Source organism: Nyctibius grandis, chromosome 9 (assembly GCF_013368605.1).
Source record: "Nyctibius grandis isolate bNycGra1 chromosome 9, bNycGra1.pri, whole genome shotgun sequence".
Classification (NCBI taxonomy): Eukaryota; Metazoa; Chordata; class Aves; order Nyctibiiformes; family Nyctibiidae; genus Nyctibius; species Nyctibius grandis.
The window spans coordinates 28,836,274-28,853,762 of record NC_090666.1 but is presented as its reverse complement, the minus strand read 5'-3'; the positions used below and the strand labels follow the sequence as shown (position 1 = coordinate 28,853,762).

Here is a 17,489-nt window from a genome sequence, read left to right as displayed (position 1 = left end):
CTGTACTGGGGGGAGCAACTCTGCCTGAGGAGGATTTCCAAGCTCTTGATCTTGGTTTTGTACATATTTGTATATATTTGGTTATTTCTATTATTATTGTTATTATATTCTTTTTCATTATTATAGTTTATTAAAACTGTTTTAACTTTCCAACCCATAAGTCTCTCTCCCTTTTCCCTTTCCCTTTCCCTTGGGGCGGGGGGGGGAGAGGATTAACAGAGAGCATCTGCCACCTGGTTAATAGCCAGCCCAGCTTTAAACCGTGACAGGCAGTCAACATGGCTTCACCAAAGGGAAGTCATGCTTAACCAACTTGATAGCCTTTTATAAGGACATAACCCGGTGGACAGATGATGGTAAAGCTGTGGATGTGGTCTATCTTGATTTCAGTAAAGCGTTTGACACAGTCTCCCACAGCATCCTCACAGCTAAACTGAGCAAGTGTGGTCTGGATGATTGGGTAGTGAGGTGGATTATGAACTGGCTGAAGGAAAGAAGCCAGAGAGTGGTGGTCAATGGGACAGAGTCCAGTTGGAGGCCTGTGTCTAGCAGAGTCCCTCAAGGGTCGGTACTGGGACCAGTACTATTCAATATATTCATTAATGACTTGGATGAGGGATTAGAGTGCACTGTCAGCAAGTTCGCTGATGACACCAAACTGGGAGGAGTGGCTGACACACCAGAAGGCTGCGCAGCCATTCAGAGGGACCTGGACAGGCTGGAGAGTTGGGCAGGGAGAAATTTAATGAAATATAACAAGGGCAAGTGTAGAGTCCTGCATCTGGGCAAGAACAACCCCACGTACCAGTACAAGTTGGGGACAGACCTGTTGGAGACCAGCGCAGGGGAAAGGGACCTGGGGGTCCTAGTGGACAGCAGAATGACCATGAGCCAGCAGTGTGCCCTTGTGGCCAAGAAGGCCAATGGCATCCTGGGCTGTATTAGAAGGGGTGTGGTCAGCAGGTCGAGAGAGGTTCTCCTCCCCCTCTACTCTGCCCTGGTGAGGCCGCATCTGGAATATTGTGTCCAGTTCTGGGCCCCTCAGCTCAAGAGGGACAGGGAACTGCTAGAGAGAGTCCAGCGCAGAGCCACAAAGATGATTAAGGGAGTGGAACATCTCCCTTAGGAGGAGAGGCTGAGGGAGCTGTGTCTCTTTAGCTTGGAGAAGAGGAGACTGAGGGGTGACCTCATTAATGTTTATAAATATGTAAAGGGCAAGTGTCATGAGGATGGAGCCAGGCTCTTGTCAGTGACATCCATTGACAGGACAAGGGGCAACGGGTGCAAGCTGGAACACAGGAGGTTCCACATAAATATGAGGAAAAACTTCTTTACGGTGAGGGTAACTGAACACTGGAACAGGCTGCCCAGAGAGGCTGTGGAGTCTTCTTCTCTGGAGACATTCAAAACCCGCCTGGACACGTTCCTGTGTGATATGGTCTAGGCAATCCTGCTCCGGCAGGGAGATTGGACTAGATGATCTTTCGAGGTCCCTTCCAATCCCTAACATTCTGTGATATTACACAGCCCACGCACGCACTACAATGGCGCTTGCCTGCAGACAAGCTCCTGCCCTCATTCCCAAGGGATATGACTGCAAAGTCCTGCCTTCCGAGAAGTTTTCGCTCGTGGGACACCCGTGTTAGCAGTGCTAAGAGATCAGAAGATCTTTTCTATACAAGGGTCACATTTGGAGGTCAGAGGCAACCCCAGCTTTCATTCTTTAACAGTAGTAAGATTTTTTTAGCTCAGACAATAACTGTTAATGTGTAATAAACTAAACATCCACACATTGCCAGTGTCAGTGTATCTCACAAGTGATGGAAATCACTGCGGGGACAGATCCCTGCCACTGAACTTCTGTCCGCAGAGGACAGATAAGGTAAAGTAGTGATACTGAGGGCAGCTTCCTGAAGGAAAGCATTGCTCCACTTTTGTTTGCTTACAGGGGGTTATTTCCCCAAACACACTGCACCCAAAAGAGCAAGGGACAGGCTCTGTCCATCATTCCAGCACCAGCTAGCCAGCCCTTAGCTCAAAGACAGGTTTTCTACTCTAGGTCTTGAAAGACCCACTATCAAATTCAGTGGTGTCTTCTGTCTCTTTTCCCAGACATACAGAGCCATGACATAAGGATTTTGTAGCAAACATGCTCCCCTCCTTTTCCACTGACACAGAGGCCTGTGACTACCCTCAATCAGCAAAGTATGTCTGCTTTTAGGCCAAGAGAACTGTCTGTTGGGAACTGGGAAAAGCAGGAGTGAAATAAAAAAGGGTATAATATAAGCACAGATGAATCTGGCTCATGTGTCAATCCACCTCTCCCCTTCCAGGAGACAAGTTATGGTCTTAGAGGAACAGCCCAGGAAGCTGTTCTGCTCACCCAAGCCTTTGCCTAGGACAGGAGGACATACATGTCTACATGAGAAGACAAAGGCCACAATCACTTGAGCTCTGGAGTTTCTGAAAACAGCTAAGCTGTTTGTTTCCACCAGCTTTTAAATGAAGAGTCATGGTTCTACCTAAGATCAGCACAAAGGTGTGAAGTCATTCCTATCAAGAAGAAGATGCTCAGCAAAAGTGACTGGGAGTGCAGCAGCAAAACTGCAAACTAGTGTGCTGTGTGGTGGGAGCCAACAGGGATGGGGAGCAGATCTTGAAACCCAGATGAGACTTTTTTCCTAAAGAAGACAGATTTGTTGTGGCAGCATGTTTTAAAGACTTCTTCAGCACTAAACGGCACTGTTGTATTCCACCGGGTATCCAACTAATTTGACTGTTTCTGTTTCAGGGAAGTCACCTATTATTGTGATCCACTTTGGCACAAAGCCATCATGTGCATAACAGAAAATACCTAGCTGGATCTCCAGTGCTCAGGCACCTCTCCCAGAGACCTCTTCCCTCCCATATGAGAAAAACAGAGCTGGAAACAGGGAAGGAAAAACACAGAGAAAGACAGAAAAACACATTCAGTCCCCAAACTGCAAAAGCCTTATCTGGTTTATTTCCATTGCAGCCAAGAGCAGTGGAAAGCCATGCTTCACAGTGCTTGGGAAGAGGAAAACTATTTCATTGGGATCTCAGCATCAGGTAACACTCAGGCAGGGAATCTAATCGCCCAAAGAGCTCGGCTGCATCAAGAATCTCCAGTGCGCAGTTTGAAGCAGGGGCTGCAGCTCCATCAGGGAGACCCCCTGCACCGCAGGGCTGCTCACTCTTTATACTCCTGCTGATCTGGCCCCTGCACCAAACAGCGCAGCATATAGCTGAACCTTTGCTGTTATCCCAAACTACCTACAAAACACTCCTTCAGCACCTTCACTATGTACAAAACACTTTCCTACATGACTGCTTCTGTAGGAACGGCTTCTGTTGCCTATTTATAAATGACTTGTTGTCTCCCTTTAGCCCGCACCCAGGACTAAACAATAACCAGCTGTTCTATCACCCAAGACCCCTCCCCAGCTGAGAAAGAGAATTGGGAAAAGGAGGGAGACCAATGGGTTGAAATTTAAACAGATTTAATAAAATAAAAAAACCCAAACAAACAATATCAATACTAATACAAAAGACACAAAATTATACTTAGCTCATAGAGTGGTGGCAAGTCCCTCCAGGATAGCAACCGTTGAGAAGAGAAGAGAGGAAAAGGAGAAAGGAGAGCAGAGCAAAGAGCCCCCATCCCCCCAAGCTTTCCCATTTATAGTGACCCTGATGTTAATGTTATAGCATACACCTGTGGGCCAGCCTGGGGCAGCTGCCCTGGCTTTCACTGCTAATGGCCCTGATCACCATCCCACAGCTGGCCACAAACTGAAACAACATGGAACAGAAAAGTGATTCTATAAATTTTATCCCTGCAAAACCAGGACACTTGCGTATGTCCAGTGGGGTCACACCCTCACTAGGTGACCTAGGTGTGCATAGCAGCACAGCCCTAATACCAGCCTACACCATAATTATAACCAAAGAGCAAAATTGGTGGTAAATCCTTAAAAAACCCAAACAAACAAAACCCCAAACTGCACGGTAACCTTTCCCTTCCCAAAGGGCCTCCCCTTCAGTTGCATGGAGGGGAAAGAAAGGGACAAAACTACAAAGACCTGTTTCCCAGGAGAAGGTGGCATCAAAGACCTGTTCTAACCTGGCCTTGTTAGCACCTGACAATCACTGTCATTAACATCCCTCAGCTCCCCACATTAGTGGTCAAGTACCCATTAAAGCTATATTACTGATGGGCTAAAACTCACACCTTTGGCATTGTACCATGACATCTTGTCCACAGCTGCTGCACCCCAGAGAAAAAGGAATTAAGTGCCTTTATTACTTTGAAAGAATCGATAATTAGCTACAAGCATTACAGAAAATTACAAGCAACCGGAGAGCAAGGCAGAACAAACAGATGGAATAATGATCCTTTAATAGCATCATTACGAGATGGTACAACACACGGTGTACACAGTTATGCTAGGTGTCTGAGAGTCCTCCCAGCGAGCTCTAACACATCGGAAGGCAGCTACCGACTGACCAGTGCAGGCATTCAGCATCTCATGAACTCATCCGATGGCCATTTGACATTACAGCAGAAAGTGAGTTTAAGGAAAGACACTCACTTCATTACAGAATAGTTTTCCATGAAAAAGAAAAGGAAATGGCATCAGGTTCTTTCTTCATATGCTGGATCTTTGAATCTTGATTCTTCTCATTCTCCAATCTACTTTAAAAAAAGGGAGGGGGGAGAAATGTCACAGCTCAAAATCTGTGTCCACAAAACTAACCACACATCCGTAGGCCTCAGAAAAAATGCATTCAGCTTCATTGAGCTGCTTATTAATTTGTTTAGCATCAGAACCACGCCATGAGGAATCTGTAAAAAGAAACCTGCACAGGTAAAACACTTCACATGTGCACAAATGTCATGTCAATTGCTAATTAGCGTAAGGAAAAAAGAGAAAAGAACTAGACTGGTAGAAAAGGTAACAGCAGTGAAATAAGTTACACGGGACACAAATCAACACATATTGTAAAGTCTCCAGAGCAGAGATAGTTGAGGCTATAAGCTGGTGTATGGTCTTCTGAGAAACGTATCTGAATTAGGAGCTACAATATGCAGAACAAATTTGAGATGTGTTTTTCTAAGAGAACATGTGACTGCTTCTACAGCACTCTGTAGCCCACAGTGTATCTTCAGCATGTTTGTCACCATGGCAACCTGAAATTTTTCTGTATGACAAATTTTTTTAGTAAAATTTTAGGGATAGATTTGTGCCAGAAAGGAGCATTCACAGATGTGGTAGTGACAGATATAGCGACCCTCCAAGAGCAGCTTGTCCAGGAGCTCCTGGGTCCTGCCCAGCCCTGGAGATGGGGGATGCAGGCCACAGAACCAGGACCAGCTGCTACACTCATCACTGGGGACCAAGTGACAAGAGAAGAAAGGGGAACAAGTGGGATCATGGGAAATTCCAGCTCAGTTTAAGGAAAAATCTTCCCCCAAGAGTGCTCCAACACTGAACCTGGAGCCCAGAGATGATAAGGGATCTATATCCCAGGATATTCAAACCTCAGCTATGCTGCCTCAGGAACCTGGCCCTGCTTTAAGTCAGGGTTGGGCTTCCAGAGGTCCCTCCCAACCTGCATGATTATTTGACAAGCTCATTTCTAGTGCTTGCAAAATGCAGCATGGAGCAGCATGCTGGAAAATGGCTGAGCCCTTTCTGTTCCTCCTGTGAAGTCCTGTTGGTTTTCTCCAGGAATTATATTAAGGGTCTTGCAATCAGGCCTTAAAGACACAGTAAAGTCTGAGGAATCATCCAAGCTCTGCATCCTCCAGAAGCAGGAACAGTTTCTTCAGTGCAGCAGTGGGTCTAATCCTTCAAAATAGATCCAGAAGAGGTGGACAAAGGGCAAGGCAAAAATCGCTGCCGTTCAGAATAGCAACAAGCGATTGTCACAGCGATTCTCCTCTCTGCTGTAACACCCCTGCTTCATCCCTGCACCCTGACCTGACCTGAGCATCAGGAAAGGTCCTGCCTGAGTCTGTTTCAATTTCAGTCCTTCACTTCCAAGCAGATGAAAGCACGCTGTCTTCTCTACTACAGCATATCACAGACACCAGGTGACACTAAGGACTTAGCTACAACAGAGTCCAAGGCAGGAGGAATATAACGGTAGCCTGTCATTTCCTCCACATTGCCCAAGCAATGAATTGCACTAGTCTCACTCTCAAAGATGATCTGATACGGAGCTCATGCACTGTGCAACAGATCCCATTCTGCAGGGATTTTCCTTCCCTCTGATGCTTCACATTTTTTCCCCCAGAAAGAAATAAGCTGCTTTCTGAGACCTGGAGAAAGTGGGGTGGGTGAATGGAGAGGAAAAAACAAAGACAGAATATATGAAGCCATTAGAATACAAGACTGGAACTAAAATCAAGCAGCTTCTTAATGAGGTCACTGGGGATAAAAGCTCTTCTTTCCAAGCCCCGTGAGGGTTATGCACCCTGCTCCATTATTATTTTTCTAGAAGACAGACAAACAAGCATGCAATTCACTCTGAAGGCTGGACCCTGGATTTCTTGGGTATGAGAAGAGGCCCAATGCTGCCAGTTATTCTTCCATTGAAAAAAAAGCCTAATGTTCAAGGATACCAGTCTATTCACTTCTGCTTCTGCAAAGCTGCTAATCAGCTTCTAACAACTGCCATCACCACATTCCTGCCAGCAGTGAGCTATGCCAGGTGAGAACTCAGCCAGAGAGTCATTTTAAGAAAATGTAGAAAACCTGAGGGGGAAATTACAGCCCCTTGGCTTGATGCAAAAGGAATTTGATTGTCTGTTAAAAAAACACTTTCCTTGTGTGATTAATGACAGTAAGAGAAAATCAACGTTCACGATCTACGTGTATATTGCAAGCAAAGGCAGGAGCTTGCTTCTTAATTTTCCTATTCAAGGAAATGAAGCATTGCTGGTGAGACTCCAGACATAAGTCATAGGTTGGACTCCCTCCCACAAAAGACAACTGCCTTAGGCAGTTGATTTTGGAAGAGCAAAGCGCTGGGGCCCTTTTCTTTTGCTTTCTGGGATTGAAGGTGTTAGGTGAGTTTAAGCCATTTTTTAGGCTCCTCTTGGCGATTCAGAGCCATGAACACCATTAAGCCGCTCCAGCTTAATAGAACCCATAATTCTACATACCTGTGCACACTCAAAAAGCCTTTCATATTGTGTGTGTGCTAAACAGCATCCTTTCAGAGCAGGAGTCCCTCCTCCCCAAGAGTTCCACCAGGGGATTGACTGCATCACTGACGTGCCCCAACTGACCCAGCTCCGACAAGCTCTGCACATACCTGGCAGGCCAAGCTAACGAACAACCTCAATGCCCATTGCAGGCTAAGGTTGTTAACCAGTGATCAGCTGTTGTACAGCAGCTGGCTCTCCTGCTGTCACTCACTCATGTGCCCGAGCTATTTGTTGGGAAGATTGGTCCACAGCATGACATGTGAATTTTATAATCTCCCCAGTTCCGGAGATGCACTAGGAAATAAATCCAGAAAATCTGATTAGGACTTGTCACTGGAGTAAGCTCATTAATCATTGATGTGGTTCTTTCATATGCAGTTTGCTAACTCCTGCAGGCATCAGCAAACTGGTAGGTCTGAAGACTGCAGACTTAAAGATTTCTTCTTTTTATAAGAATTGCACTGATTTTTTTCCTCTTGAATATTCAGCTCATTCTAATAAATAAAATGAGACAGAAAGCACCAGTGAGATTGTTTAGCCTAGTTTCTTGCACAGAGTCAGGCACAGGATTCCCCTGAAATAATTCCTTTAGCCCAAAAGATAAGAAGATGTAGTTCAGAAAATGTAAATTCCAGCATGAAAAACCTCTGTCAGCCACTTGCTTAGTAATTTTTGCAGCAGTCAGTTACCCATACTGTTGTGTAAAAAAAAAAAAAAAAAAAATCACATTTTATTTCTTACCTGAACTTGTCTAGCTTTGCCTATCAATGACAGGTTCTTTGAGTAAGAGTGGTAAGTCTTCTATTATTAAATTGCTGTTTCCCCAGCCTCCCCCAAAATATTCTCAGCTAAGCCAAGCCAGCTGAGCTACTGCCATCTCAAAACACAGCACATATTTCCCATGCCCCACCAAACACTGCCATAACAGTACAGCTTGTAATAATGCCAGCCATGATCACACAGGTGCCAAAACACAGGAAAAAAAAGCCATGAATAACTTTCCCTGGCCTCAAACACATGAAATAATTTGGATACGTGTGGGTCCAAATGAAACCCGTGGATGAAACCACCTAATTCTAGATACAAGTGAAATTGAGACGTAAGACTTCTCTCCAGACTTTACAGCTAATAATAAGTCAAATCAATAAAAAGAGAAACAAGGAGTTTTGAGGGGTTTTGAAATTCTCCCTTAATCTCCTGATGTATTGGCCTCTGAGATGTCCAAAACCTAGGACATTGGTATGAAACACAGCTCCATAAATGACACTTGCAACCTATCTTCAAGAGCAAGCAGAAATTATTAAAACTCAAACTGCACAGGATTTCAAGAACCATAAATTTCTCCCCACTTGTTTCATGTTCTCCTTCAATAAGATTTTACAGCTTGCTTCTGATTTAGAGATTTGTTAGACATTAAATTCAGGAACACAAAACATTTGTGATTACTGCTTAATGAGGATAACTTCTCTTGAGAACCAAAGAATTAATTTAAGATACCTGCCATTTTCCAAATGCAAAGAAAAGGATGTCTCCCCATTTCGAGCACATAGATCTCCTTCCCCACAACGTTTCTGAATATCGGTTGAAGAAGGTTCAACCCAAATTCACCCAGCCAGACTGAGATGGTTTGGTTCTCAGAAGCCAGCAATGGTCACGCATTTAAAAAATTTGTCCCTCTCTTCTCTGGAACAGAAAGTCAACTTTATGCTATTCTTTAGTATCCTCAGTCTTTCCACACTATGTCCTTGGATTAAAGGTACCCAGAAGGACACAGAGGGCACACCAGAATGCCACTGCAGTATGCTCAAGGAAGATCAAAGACCTTTAGAAAAGTTAGAGATTCCTGTAAGGGGAAAGGCAGTGATTAAAACAGCATATCACCTTTACTGGCTCATAGATAAACTAAAATAGCACATGGATTTAATGAAATAATTTTTACAAACAAAGACCTGACCTAGCAGAATGACTCAGTTTTCCTTTCATATCTAGTTTCTAGGAGAGCAGCGGGTATGTCTCCTTTGGCACATACAGGTTTATCACGGATACGCTTATGAATAACATGTGTTAGTTTTTGGTGAGTCATCGGTCCTAAACTACATCTAAAGCTGTCTTGTTTCCAATGCAGCAGGCCTGAACTGAGCTCCACACACATGGAGCATTCAGTTCTGGCACTCTCTACAGGGACAGAGACTTGCTAATGATATGTATCCAAGACAGTGTGAGAAACCTTTTTAACCACAAAAACGTAGTGCTAAGTAATTTCCTCTTCCTTTCCCAACTACTTTAAAACTGTTGAGCATGCCAAGGAATGATCTCCATTCTGTGTTGCTATAACTCTTTCAAAACCACTTCCCTTTAGATTAACTCCATAAAATGGCAGGTAAAATATCAGCAGCATTTAGAGCTGCTTCCACATAGAGCCTCAGAAGTAGGTCAGCAAAGGTGGTTTGTGTAGGATAGGCCTTGCCAGCTCCAATGAATCATGAGTGTCTTTCATTATCATTCCCATTAATTGGGCTCCAAACATCTCCTTCACAGCTGCTCTGCAACAAACATGCCCTGTGTAAACTGCATCTTGGTTCTCCCACATTCATTTTTTGTTTGCTGAAGTGTGTGGCCTCGGAGCCCTGTTGCATTAGACTTGGCACAAAGACATGGCCATTCCTCCAAGAGTTTGCAGTATAAATAGACACAACAAGCCATGGATGGGAGGAGAGCACCAGCGCAAAGATGGCAGGTGACTTGCTGAAGGACTGCAGCAGAATGGGACACCCAATAACTCATCTGTGATTTTGCCAATACATAGCCAGGGCATGTTCCAGATCCCACAGCCAAGTGATACACCCCTGCTAAGGGCAACCAGCTTGGGTAAAGTTCAAAGTATCAGTGAAACATTAGACAGAAACATGTCTCTGCTAGCCAAGAGAGATGGAGACAATAAGGCAGAACGGTAGCTCAGGGTTGGAGCCCTACGCCAAACTCAGGCCAGCAGATTGAGTTTCTTGTACACTGGTCACGCTACCTGCACACCAGGACACTGGTGTTTGCATGAGCATATGGGATGGACTACTCGAGAGCGAACAAAAGCTGTGAGCTCTGTAGTTGAGATATCTTCCTAGGAGTGAAGCAACAAGAGGAAAAATCAAAAACGTCTTCTGCTGCCTTGACAACTGGTCTGACCCTTGCTCTGTGAGCCTTCCCGTAGGCACCAGAGACTGGCAGGCACCCCATCAACATGTCGAGGGTGCCGACAGCACTGTTTGTACTCTGTCACTGAATTTCCCCATAAGCAAGTCCTACAAATGCCTACAGTAAAATGGCTTTTAACATGCTCGCAGCCAAGAAGCAGATTCACAAAGAGCTCCTTTATCCTGAGCAGCCACTTTCGCCACTCTGCTGCAAAACCTGCAGACCTAGGGTGCATAAAAGCTACACTTTGAATTGTACTCACCCAAACTGTATTATTCAATCTTGTCAGAGCTGAAATATCTGGGTTTATACCACCCGCCATGGCTGCCGCCTCTTCCCCTTGAAGGGAAGGCTTCAGGAGCAAATATGTCTTTTAAGAAAGAATATGGAGACATACATGAGTGTTATATGCTTTCAAACACGTGCTCATTCAGCATTCTGCACAACATCAAGACAGCCTCAAGGATGCTCACAAGTACTGGTTATGAGAGCACAAATCTGGCACTCCAGAAGACGCTTACACAGAGTATACAAACCTCAGCATTGCTCAACGTTGAAGACTAATGCCCTCACAGCTTCCCCTGCACAGGAAAAAACAGCTGGCCGTGACCTGAGCAAACTGCTGGTCTTCCATATTTTCTTCTCCCCCAGACAGATGACCTTCATATGGCCCAAAAAGATGAACCAAAAGGCAAACCAACGTGTGCCAGGACAGTCCAGCACGGCAGAAATGGCTTACCTTCTCTGCGACTGCTGCCTCTCCTGTTGGGGCCCATTATCGGCATATGCATCATCTGTAAATTAAAGAAGTTTCTTTAAAAAGCTCATCTGTCAAGAAGTCCACCTCTCCTTCATCTACTCAGGTACTATGTGATCCCTGAAGTAATTTTAAACCTCATTATTAATTTCTGTGAAAACAAGATTACTGCTGATACTATTGCAAAGCAGTGACGTTGCTAAGGAAGGCTGCAGCTGCAGGTAGGCTCTCAGGTCAACATCTTTTGTACTTAATATCTTACTGTAGTGCAGATACAGCCAGGAGAGCAGAGCCTGGAAAGCAGAGTTAGTCTGTTGCAGTCACACAGGGCACCTCTTTGACTCATTTATCTCAAATTACTCTTTTAAAAGCTCTATATACTCTTCTTTTGTTGGTCTCTATCTCAGTACTATGATCCCAGCCTCAGCCAACCACAATTCCTTCTCCTACCCAAATGCCACCAGCACCAAGGGAGCTACACCAGCACCATCCACCGTGATCCAGGCTGAGATCCCTTGAACTGAGTTACAGCTCTAGAGCAAGAGCTGCAGTGCAGTTGCTGCAGCCCTCTGCAGAAAGAAATACTTTCCTTTTCATGTGCAATAATTCCCTTTGGCATTTTTGCCTTATTAACATTGCAGGAAATATATTCCCCAGCAAGAATATTGGCAGCAGTACTGAATTTTAAGCGATGGTTAAATACGACTTGCAGGAAGATCTCTGCTTGTAAAAGCAAGTGTTTATACTGAGTGCCCTATTAAACAAGAGTTACGCTTAACCCACAGAGGACAGACTGAACATCCAAGACTACCTTACATATTTCAGTCCTTCACATGCAGTCTTTCTGCTCTTCAAATCAAGAATTCCTGTGGTGCATTCACTAGCTAGCTCTGAATAGAGATTCTGAACAAAAAAAAAAAAATAAATGACAAGCTAATTTGGAAATTCACACCAAGAGAAGGTGACACAGAATCGTATTTGCTTGACATTATCAATTTAGTCACTTGCACTTTCCAAAAATAAAAGCTGTCCATATCCTCTGGCGTCTTGCTTGTGAAACTATCTTCGGTCCCTGAACACAATCCTCAAGCACAATACCCACTGTAGATCTGCGTTGTAGGTGCAGGCACCCAGGTTCAAGTGTCAGTTCACGGAAGAAGTGGACACTGGTATGATTTGAAAACAGCTAGCAGGAATCCACAGGCTGGGTCAGCATTTAATGACACCTTAAAAACCAAGTAAGAGCTCAAAAAGGGAACACAAATCTCAGCAGAGCAAATGTTCTTCAGCTATACTGTGATTACACGCTCAGCTGAGAGCTGGGTTTGGTAACAGAGCCAGAGCCATCGGTATTTGTTTCTGTCTGTAAGACGTGCCAATCGCTGTTCCCCAGGCACATACTCTGTATGTCAATGAAGAAAGAGCATCGGAGTTGGTGGATGTGCCAGACCGCCACAGAGATTCACACTCTCCCCAGGCATCCATCGAGCAAGGTCAAACCTCTCAGCTGACAGAAAGTGAAGCATTACAGGAGACAGCTGGATTTCAGACCACACAGTTTTCTGATCAAAACCTCCAACGGCAACAGGAGTTGCAGTTCACACATATACATGTGACTTCTCCTTAAAAGAGGATGAGCAGAATTTTCCCTCCCCCAGGCAGCAAAAATCAGTTTTCCCCTTCCTTACCTCCTCACTGCTTATCGATTCGGAGCTGGATGTGCCACGATGGCACTGCACAATAACGTTCGAGATCAGCTCACCGGAGACTTCCACAACACTTCTGCAGAAAGTGGTTGGCTGTAACAGATCAAAACAGAGCAAATCTTGTAGAGCAAAGCCACAGTACAAACCCTCTCATGGGAGTTTCATTGTGGGTGGGAACCTGTAAAGGGATTTTAAAAACAAATTCCAAAAGGAAGAAACTCAAGCAAGATTATACACTTAACAAATTACTGGAGCAGACTGCAGCCAGACGAATATATTCTGGCAGCATATGACTAAACACAAGTTATTGCTCCACGATTGCATGTTAGCTGTATGAAGCCTTGAGCCTGCTCGAGGTAGAAGAAAATCCCCAAATCCTTTTCATGGCTCTGGCATCACCAAGCACAAATAGAAGAGCTGTGCAGGGCTATGCTGATGGCATCTCCAGCTCTAGAAGTTAAACTCCCTTTAAAGAATTTGTCTTCATGATTTGACAGAAGCTCCAGCAAAATCTGCACCCAAGTTTGGAAAAGAGAGATCCTCACACTATCTTTCATATTGTATTGCCCCAAGAAGAGGTATGGTGTCTGTTTAGGATACAGCAATAACTTCGCAGCCGCCAACCTTTGCGTCTTTAAAGAAAACCTAACACCAACCATCAATTCCATGTTGTCCCATCTACACCCACACAGACGCTGCTTAGCTCAAGAGTAGCGATACTCAGAGAGACATTTACCGCTCTCTTCCATGGGGTAAACTACCTCCTGAGGTAGTAGCATGACTTATAAGCTATGAGGAAAGCCTTTGCGCCATCTGCTCAGTGCCTTCCCAGAATCCCTCCTCTTCCCTAAAGACTGTTCCCAGGAAGGACAGATAAGTTTGGCAGCCATTCACAGAGGAAAAAGAGGTGAGAAGAGCTCAGCTTGGAGCAGCACAAAGAACCAGAGAGAATCTCTGTGGAAGTCTGACACACTGTACAGCATCATTGCACACAGGGACCAAGAGCTACTCCACACACTTTGTAAGGTTTGTGCAGGCATTTAGGACACAACCACGCAGAAGCCTGCAATGGGAGCCATGTTTTATCAAAAATAATTGTGCACAGAGAAGCCCAGATGCAAAGATGATATATTTACACCGAAGCTGGACATCTAAGAATCAGAGTGCAGCAGAGCTATATCAAGAGCCTGATCCGTATTTATTTCAGGCTGAAAAGAGAGTTGAAAATCTGAAAAAGATTAGCACTGTCAGCACAGAGTGGGAATCTGCACTATGTAGGAAGATAAACCTTTATGTGGTGTCTAGATGCATGATAGACAAAAGCAGGTCGAACGTCAGTTTTTCAACCCTCTTATCTTAGAAAAGAAGCCATACCTTCCTTCCAGGATTTGGCCCCAAAGCACACAGACACTTTCACTACATGCTGCTCCAAGACACGCGTCCTCTTTTCAGCTCAGAGCAGTTCCTGTATTCCCCACTGACCAGGCAGAAGAGTTTCCCAGCACTGACACTTCCCACCTAACACTCACTCCATGCTGTAGGTTGTATTTGTTTGGGTTTGGTTTTGTTTTCAGAAGGCAGGCCATTCTTCATTCTTCAGCACCACCAGTGTTTCAACACGCCCTGAGAACATCCTGCACAGAGCAGGGGGGAATTCATATTCACACCAGAGGCACTTACCACGAAAGGCCCTATTTTGAAGTCACATGTGAATGGGTCTCTTGCTGAAGCTTTTGGGCACACAGTTTCCCGAATGCTGAACTGCAGCTCTAGTCTATAAGCATCGCTGTTCCACATGTCAACCTGGTAAAAGGAAGGTCAACACAACAGATCATTAGTGCCTGTCATTCTTCTATGCCCACGACATGGCAACCTTGCTTCGTTGTCAAGCAGAAGCAAGACATAAGGGCATTATGGGTCAGCGCCCAATTCGGAGCAGGTTACTGTGTGTGAGAAAGAGTATTTTATTGTGCTCAGGCGTTACTCTCTGAGGCAGATTTGGTAGCAGCAACATAGAACAGCTTTCCATGGGGGTTTCACTTGAAACCCCACAGCCATTGAGGGACCCTCCTACTGCTCAAGAGTCGGCTGGGGTCTCTGTAGCTGTCAAAGGTAGACAAGCATAGCATTACCCCTGCATGCTACTTCCTCTTCTGGGGGAACCAGGGTGCTAACAGCTCAGCTTTGGATACACAGACTGCTGGGAAATCTATTGCAAATACATGACTTTGGAAAGTAAATCACACAACTGCAAGCACTTGAATTAATGCGGTTTATAGAGTCACTCCTTGTCAGCCCAGGTGCCTCACTGGGCAGTGGGCATGCCACACTGCAAGCTTTACAGAGTTTGGCTCCTTTTGTTGACACATTAGGATTTTCTTTGCTCCTTTTCACAGTCTAATCAATGTTTTAGCTCCAGACAGGAGACTCAAAAAAAACCCCAAACAAACAAAAAAAAAACAACCAACCAAACAAAAAAATCCCCACTGCTTTCAAGCGCACTTTTTTTTTCCAAACTAGATGAATCCAAAAGTCATCTTGTCATTTATTCTTGCAGAAGACTTGATACATGCTATCTATAGAAACAGAATGGTTCTAGAGATGTTCAGGAACATAGGCGTGCTAAGTTTAAATTAGGAAGCTTTAACTCCTTAACGCTGGGTATCCAATATAAATCTTAGCAACACAAATTAAAACAGATAAGGGTTTCCTGCCTGCATTTAGACACTAGCAGATTTAAACCAGAGTTGGTGTGTAGAGACAGACAATGTAAACACAGATTGGAGAAAGAATCCCAAATGTGTTTGTGGTGGCATTTAATTACCAGTGCAGACATTCGGCTGAGACCTTCAGATGAACCAGGTTACTTTATGGCCAAAGCAAAGCAGTTAACCGGAGGTATTTAAAAACACCAGCTTTGAACAAAATCTTACAAGACATCCCTCAAAGATTTCAATTCTGGGGGTGGAAAATTTAAACTCCTGAAGTATTTTTAATTACAAACCTGCATACAAAGACTATTTAGGTTCCTAAAGCCATAGCTTCAGATAATGCCCCAAACCCACCCTCCTCCAAGCAACATCAGAAAACGCCAACTAAATCTGGGTTTCCAGGGTTGGGTGAAAAAGAGTTTTCCAGCACGGCAAAGCATACTTCAGGTAAAGGATCTCTGTCATCTGCACACTTACTCTTGTGACATGGCTCCTGACGACACCATACAGGTTTCTCCCCCATGACTGGGAATTGATCCTTGCAATGGAAGCATTGAGAGCCTCTTCTGTGACCGGGAGTTCATAGTCATACACTGGAAACCCTGAGACAGACACATAGTTCCATTAGACATTCAGTGTGTCCTTGTACTTTTGCTCCCGAAACCGTCATGAGAAAGAAGACATGGTTCCATCCTGAGCAACTTACCTGAACATGAGAAAACACTCAGTGTGAGGACAAAAATTAAGATCCTCATAGCGTGACTTTCAAAATCTTCTGGTCCTTTCCCTTTCTAAGCAAGGGATATTCTTCTGTCTTTATATAAATGTAGCCCTGATCCTACACCTCACCTTCCTGTGTCCAGGCTCTGCTACAAACATTGCACTTTAAACAGAATTGATCCAAGGGTAAATATTTGCTGTCAGCTTTTCTCCATTTAGCAGTAGTTCTCTGATAAGAGATGGGCTGCAGTGTCTTTTTCCCAGGGCTGCAACTAAATGGGAGCACTGAATTCCTGATATCCCCATAGCCAAAGGCAGAATCTAGTTATTTCGTTCACTTCTAGTCATTAGTTTTCCATGTGGTGAGTCAACTCTTTCCTTAGCACCGGACCCAGCTCCTTTGTGTCTTCGCAGCAACTGACAGCGCTTACAAGCTGGCATTTCCCAAGGAGGGAATGATTCCCCAGCATGGAACAGGAATCCACCTATGCAGACCTGTCCGACACCACCACCCTGCAGGTTAAAGCATCCAACAGAAGCCTCCCAGGCACACGGCAGACCCTTGGGACACCCCAGGTCTCTTTGCCTTGCAAGCTCCTGGGACCTCTGCTATTTGGCACATGCCAGAAGAGCTCCCGCCTTGCTCTGACTCTTGCCAAGCCTGAGCCCAGCTAACCAAACAAGCAAGTGGCTGTGGACATTTGGTTTCCCCCATCAGCTGCCCCCCAATGCTCAGGTTTCAGTTTCAGCACAGAAATTAATGGGCTTTTTTAAAAAATTATGGCCTGACTTCAGTACTGAGAACACCATAAGGAATTACAGGGACAAGCTAGACACGACACCCCAGAGATTAGCTCACTGGAGCCACTTGCTAGTCTCAGTTGCCAGATACAGGCAACGAATCTTACCACTCTACCACAACCACCCCACAACAGAGCCACTGAAACACTTCTAGTAAGGGTCAGAGACACACGTGGGTTTTAAATACTTAAAGGATGTCCATGGGTATTGGCGGGGAAACTGCTGCCTTCAAACAAGTTCACCCATTGCTGACTGTTCACAAGGCAGAGACGTATCTAACCACGTTAATTTTGAAGATCCCTTGTGTGACATTCCTCCACTAACCTTCAAATCACAGTTCCACTTGAATTATGTGGCACAGGGTCATT

General features: G+C 44.8%; 1 protein-coding gene across 3 annotated transcripts in view; it reads right to left on the bottom strand.

Annotated features, from left to right (window-relative positions):
* The window catches only part of SPP2 (secreted phosphoprotein 2), a 40,392-nt gene extending 24,022 nt beyond the window's left edge, over positions 1-16,370 (bottom strand). The window contains exons 1-7 of one of the 3 annotated variants that reach the window (XM_068408165.1): positions 16,307-16,370; positions 16,078-16,202; positions 14,570-14,692; positions 12,872-12,982; positions 11,166-11,220; positions 10,689-10,796; positions 4,480-4,714 (exon numbers count right to left, since the gene is read on the bottom strand). In XM_068408165.1, the coding sequence (XP_068264266.1) occupies positions 10,699-10,796; positions 11,166-11,220; positions 12,872-12,982; positions 14,570-14,692; positions 16,078-16,202; positions 16,307-16,355 (561 nt within the window). In that variant the 5' untranslated portion in view covers positions 16,356-16,370 and the 3' untranslated portion in view covers positions 4,480-4,714; positions 10,689-10,698. Of the gene's footprint in view, positions 1-4,479; positions 4,718-10,688; positions 10,797-11,165; positions 11,221-12,871; positions 12,983-14,569; positions 14,693-16,077; positions 16,203-16,306 lie in introns of those variants that run through there. The other 2 variants (XM_068408164.1, XM_068408166.1) reach the window with 2 other exon arrangements.
* Between the last annotated feature and the right edge of the window lie 1,119 nt (positions 16,371-17,489).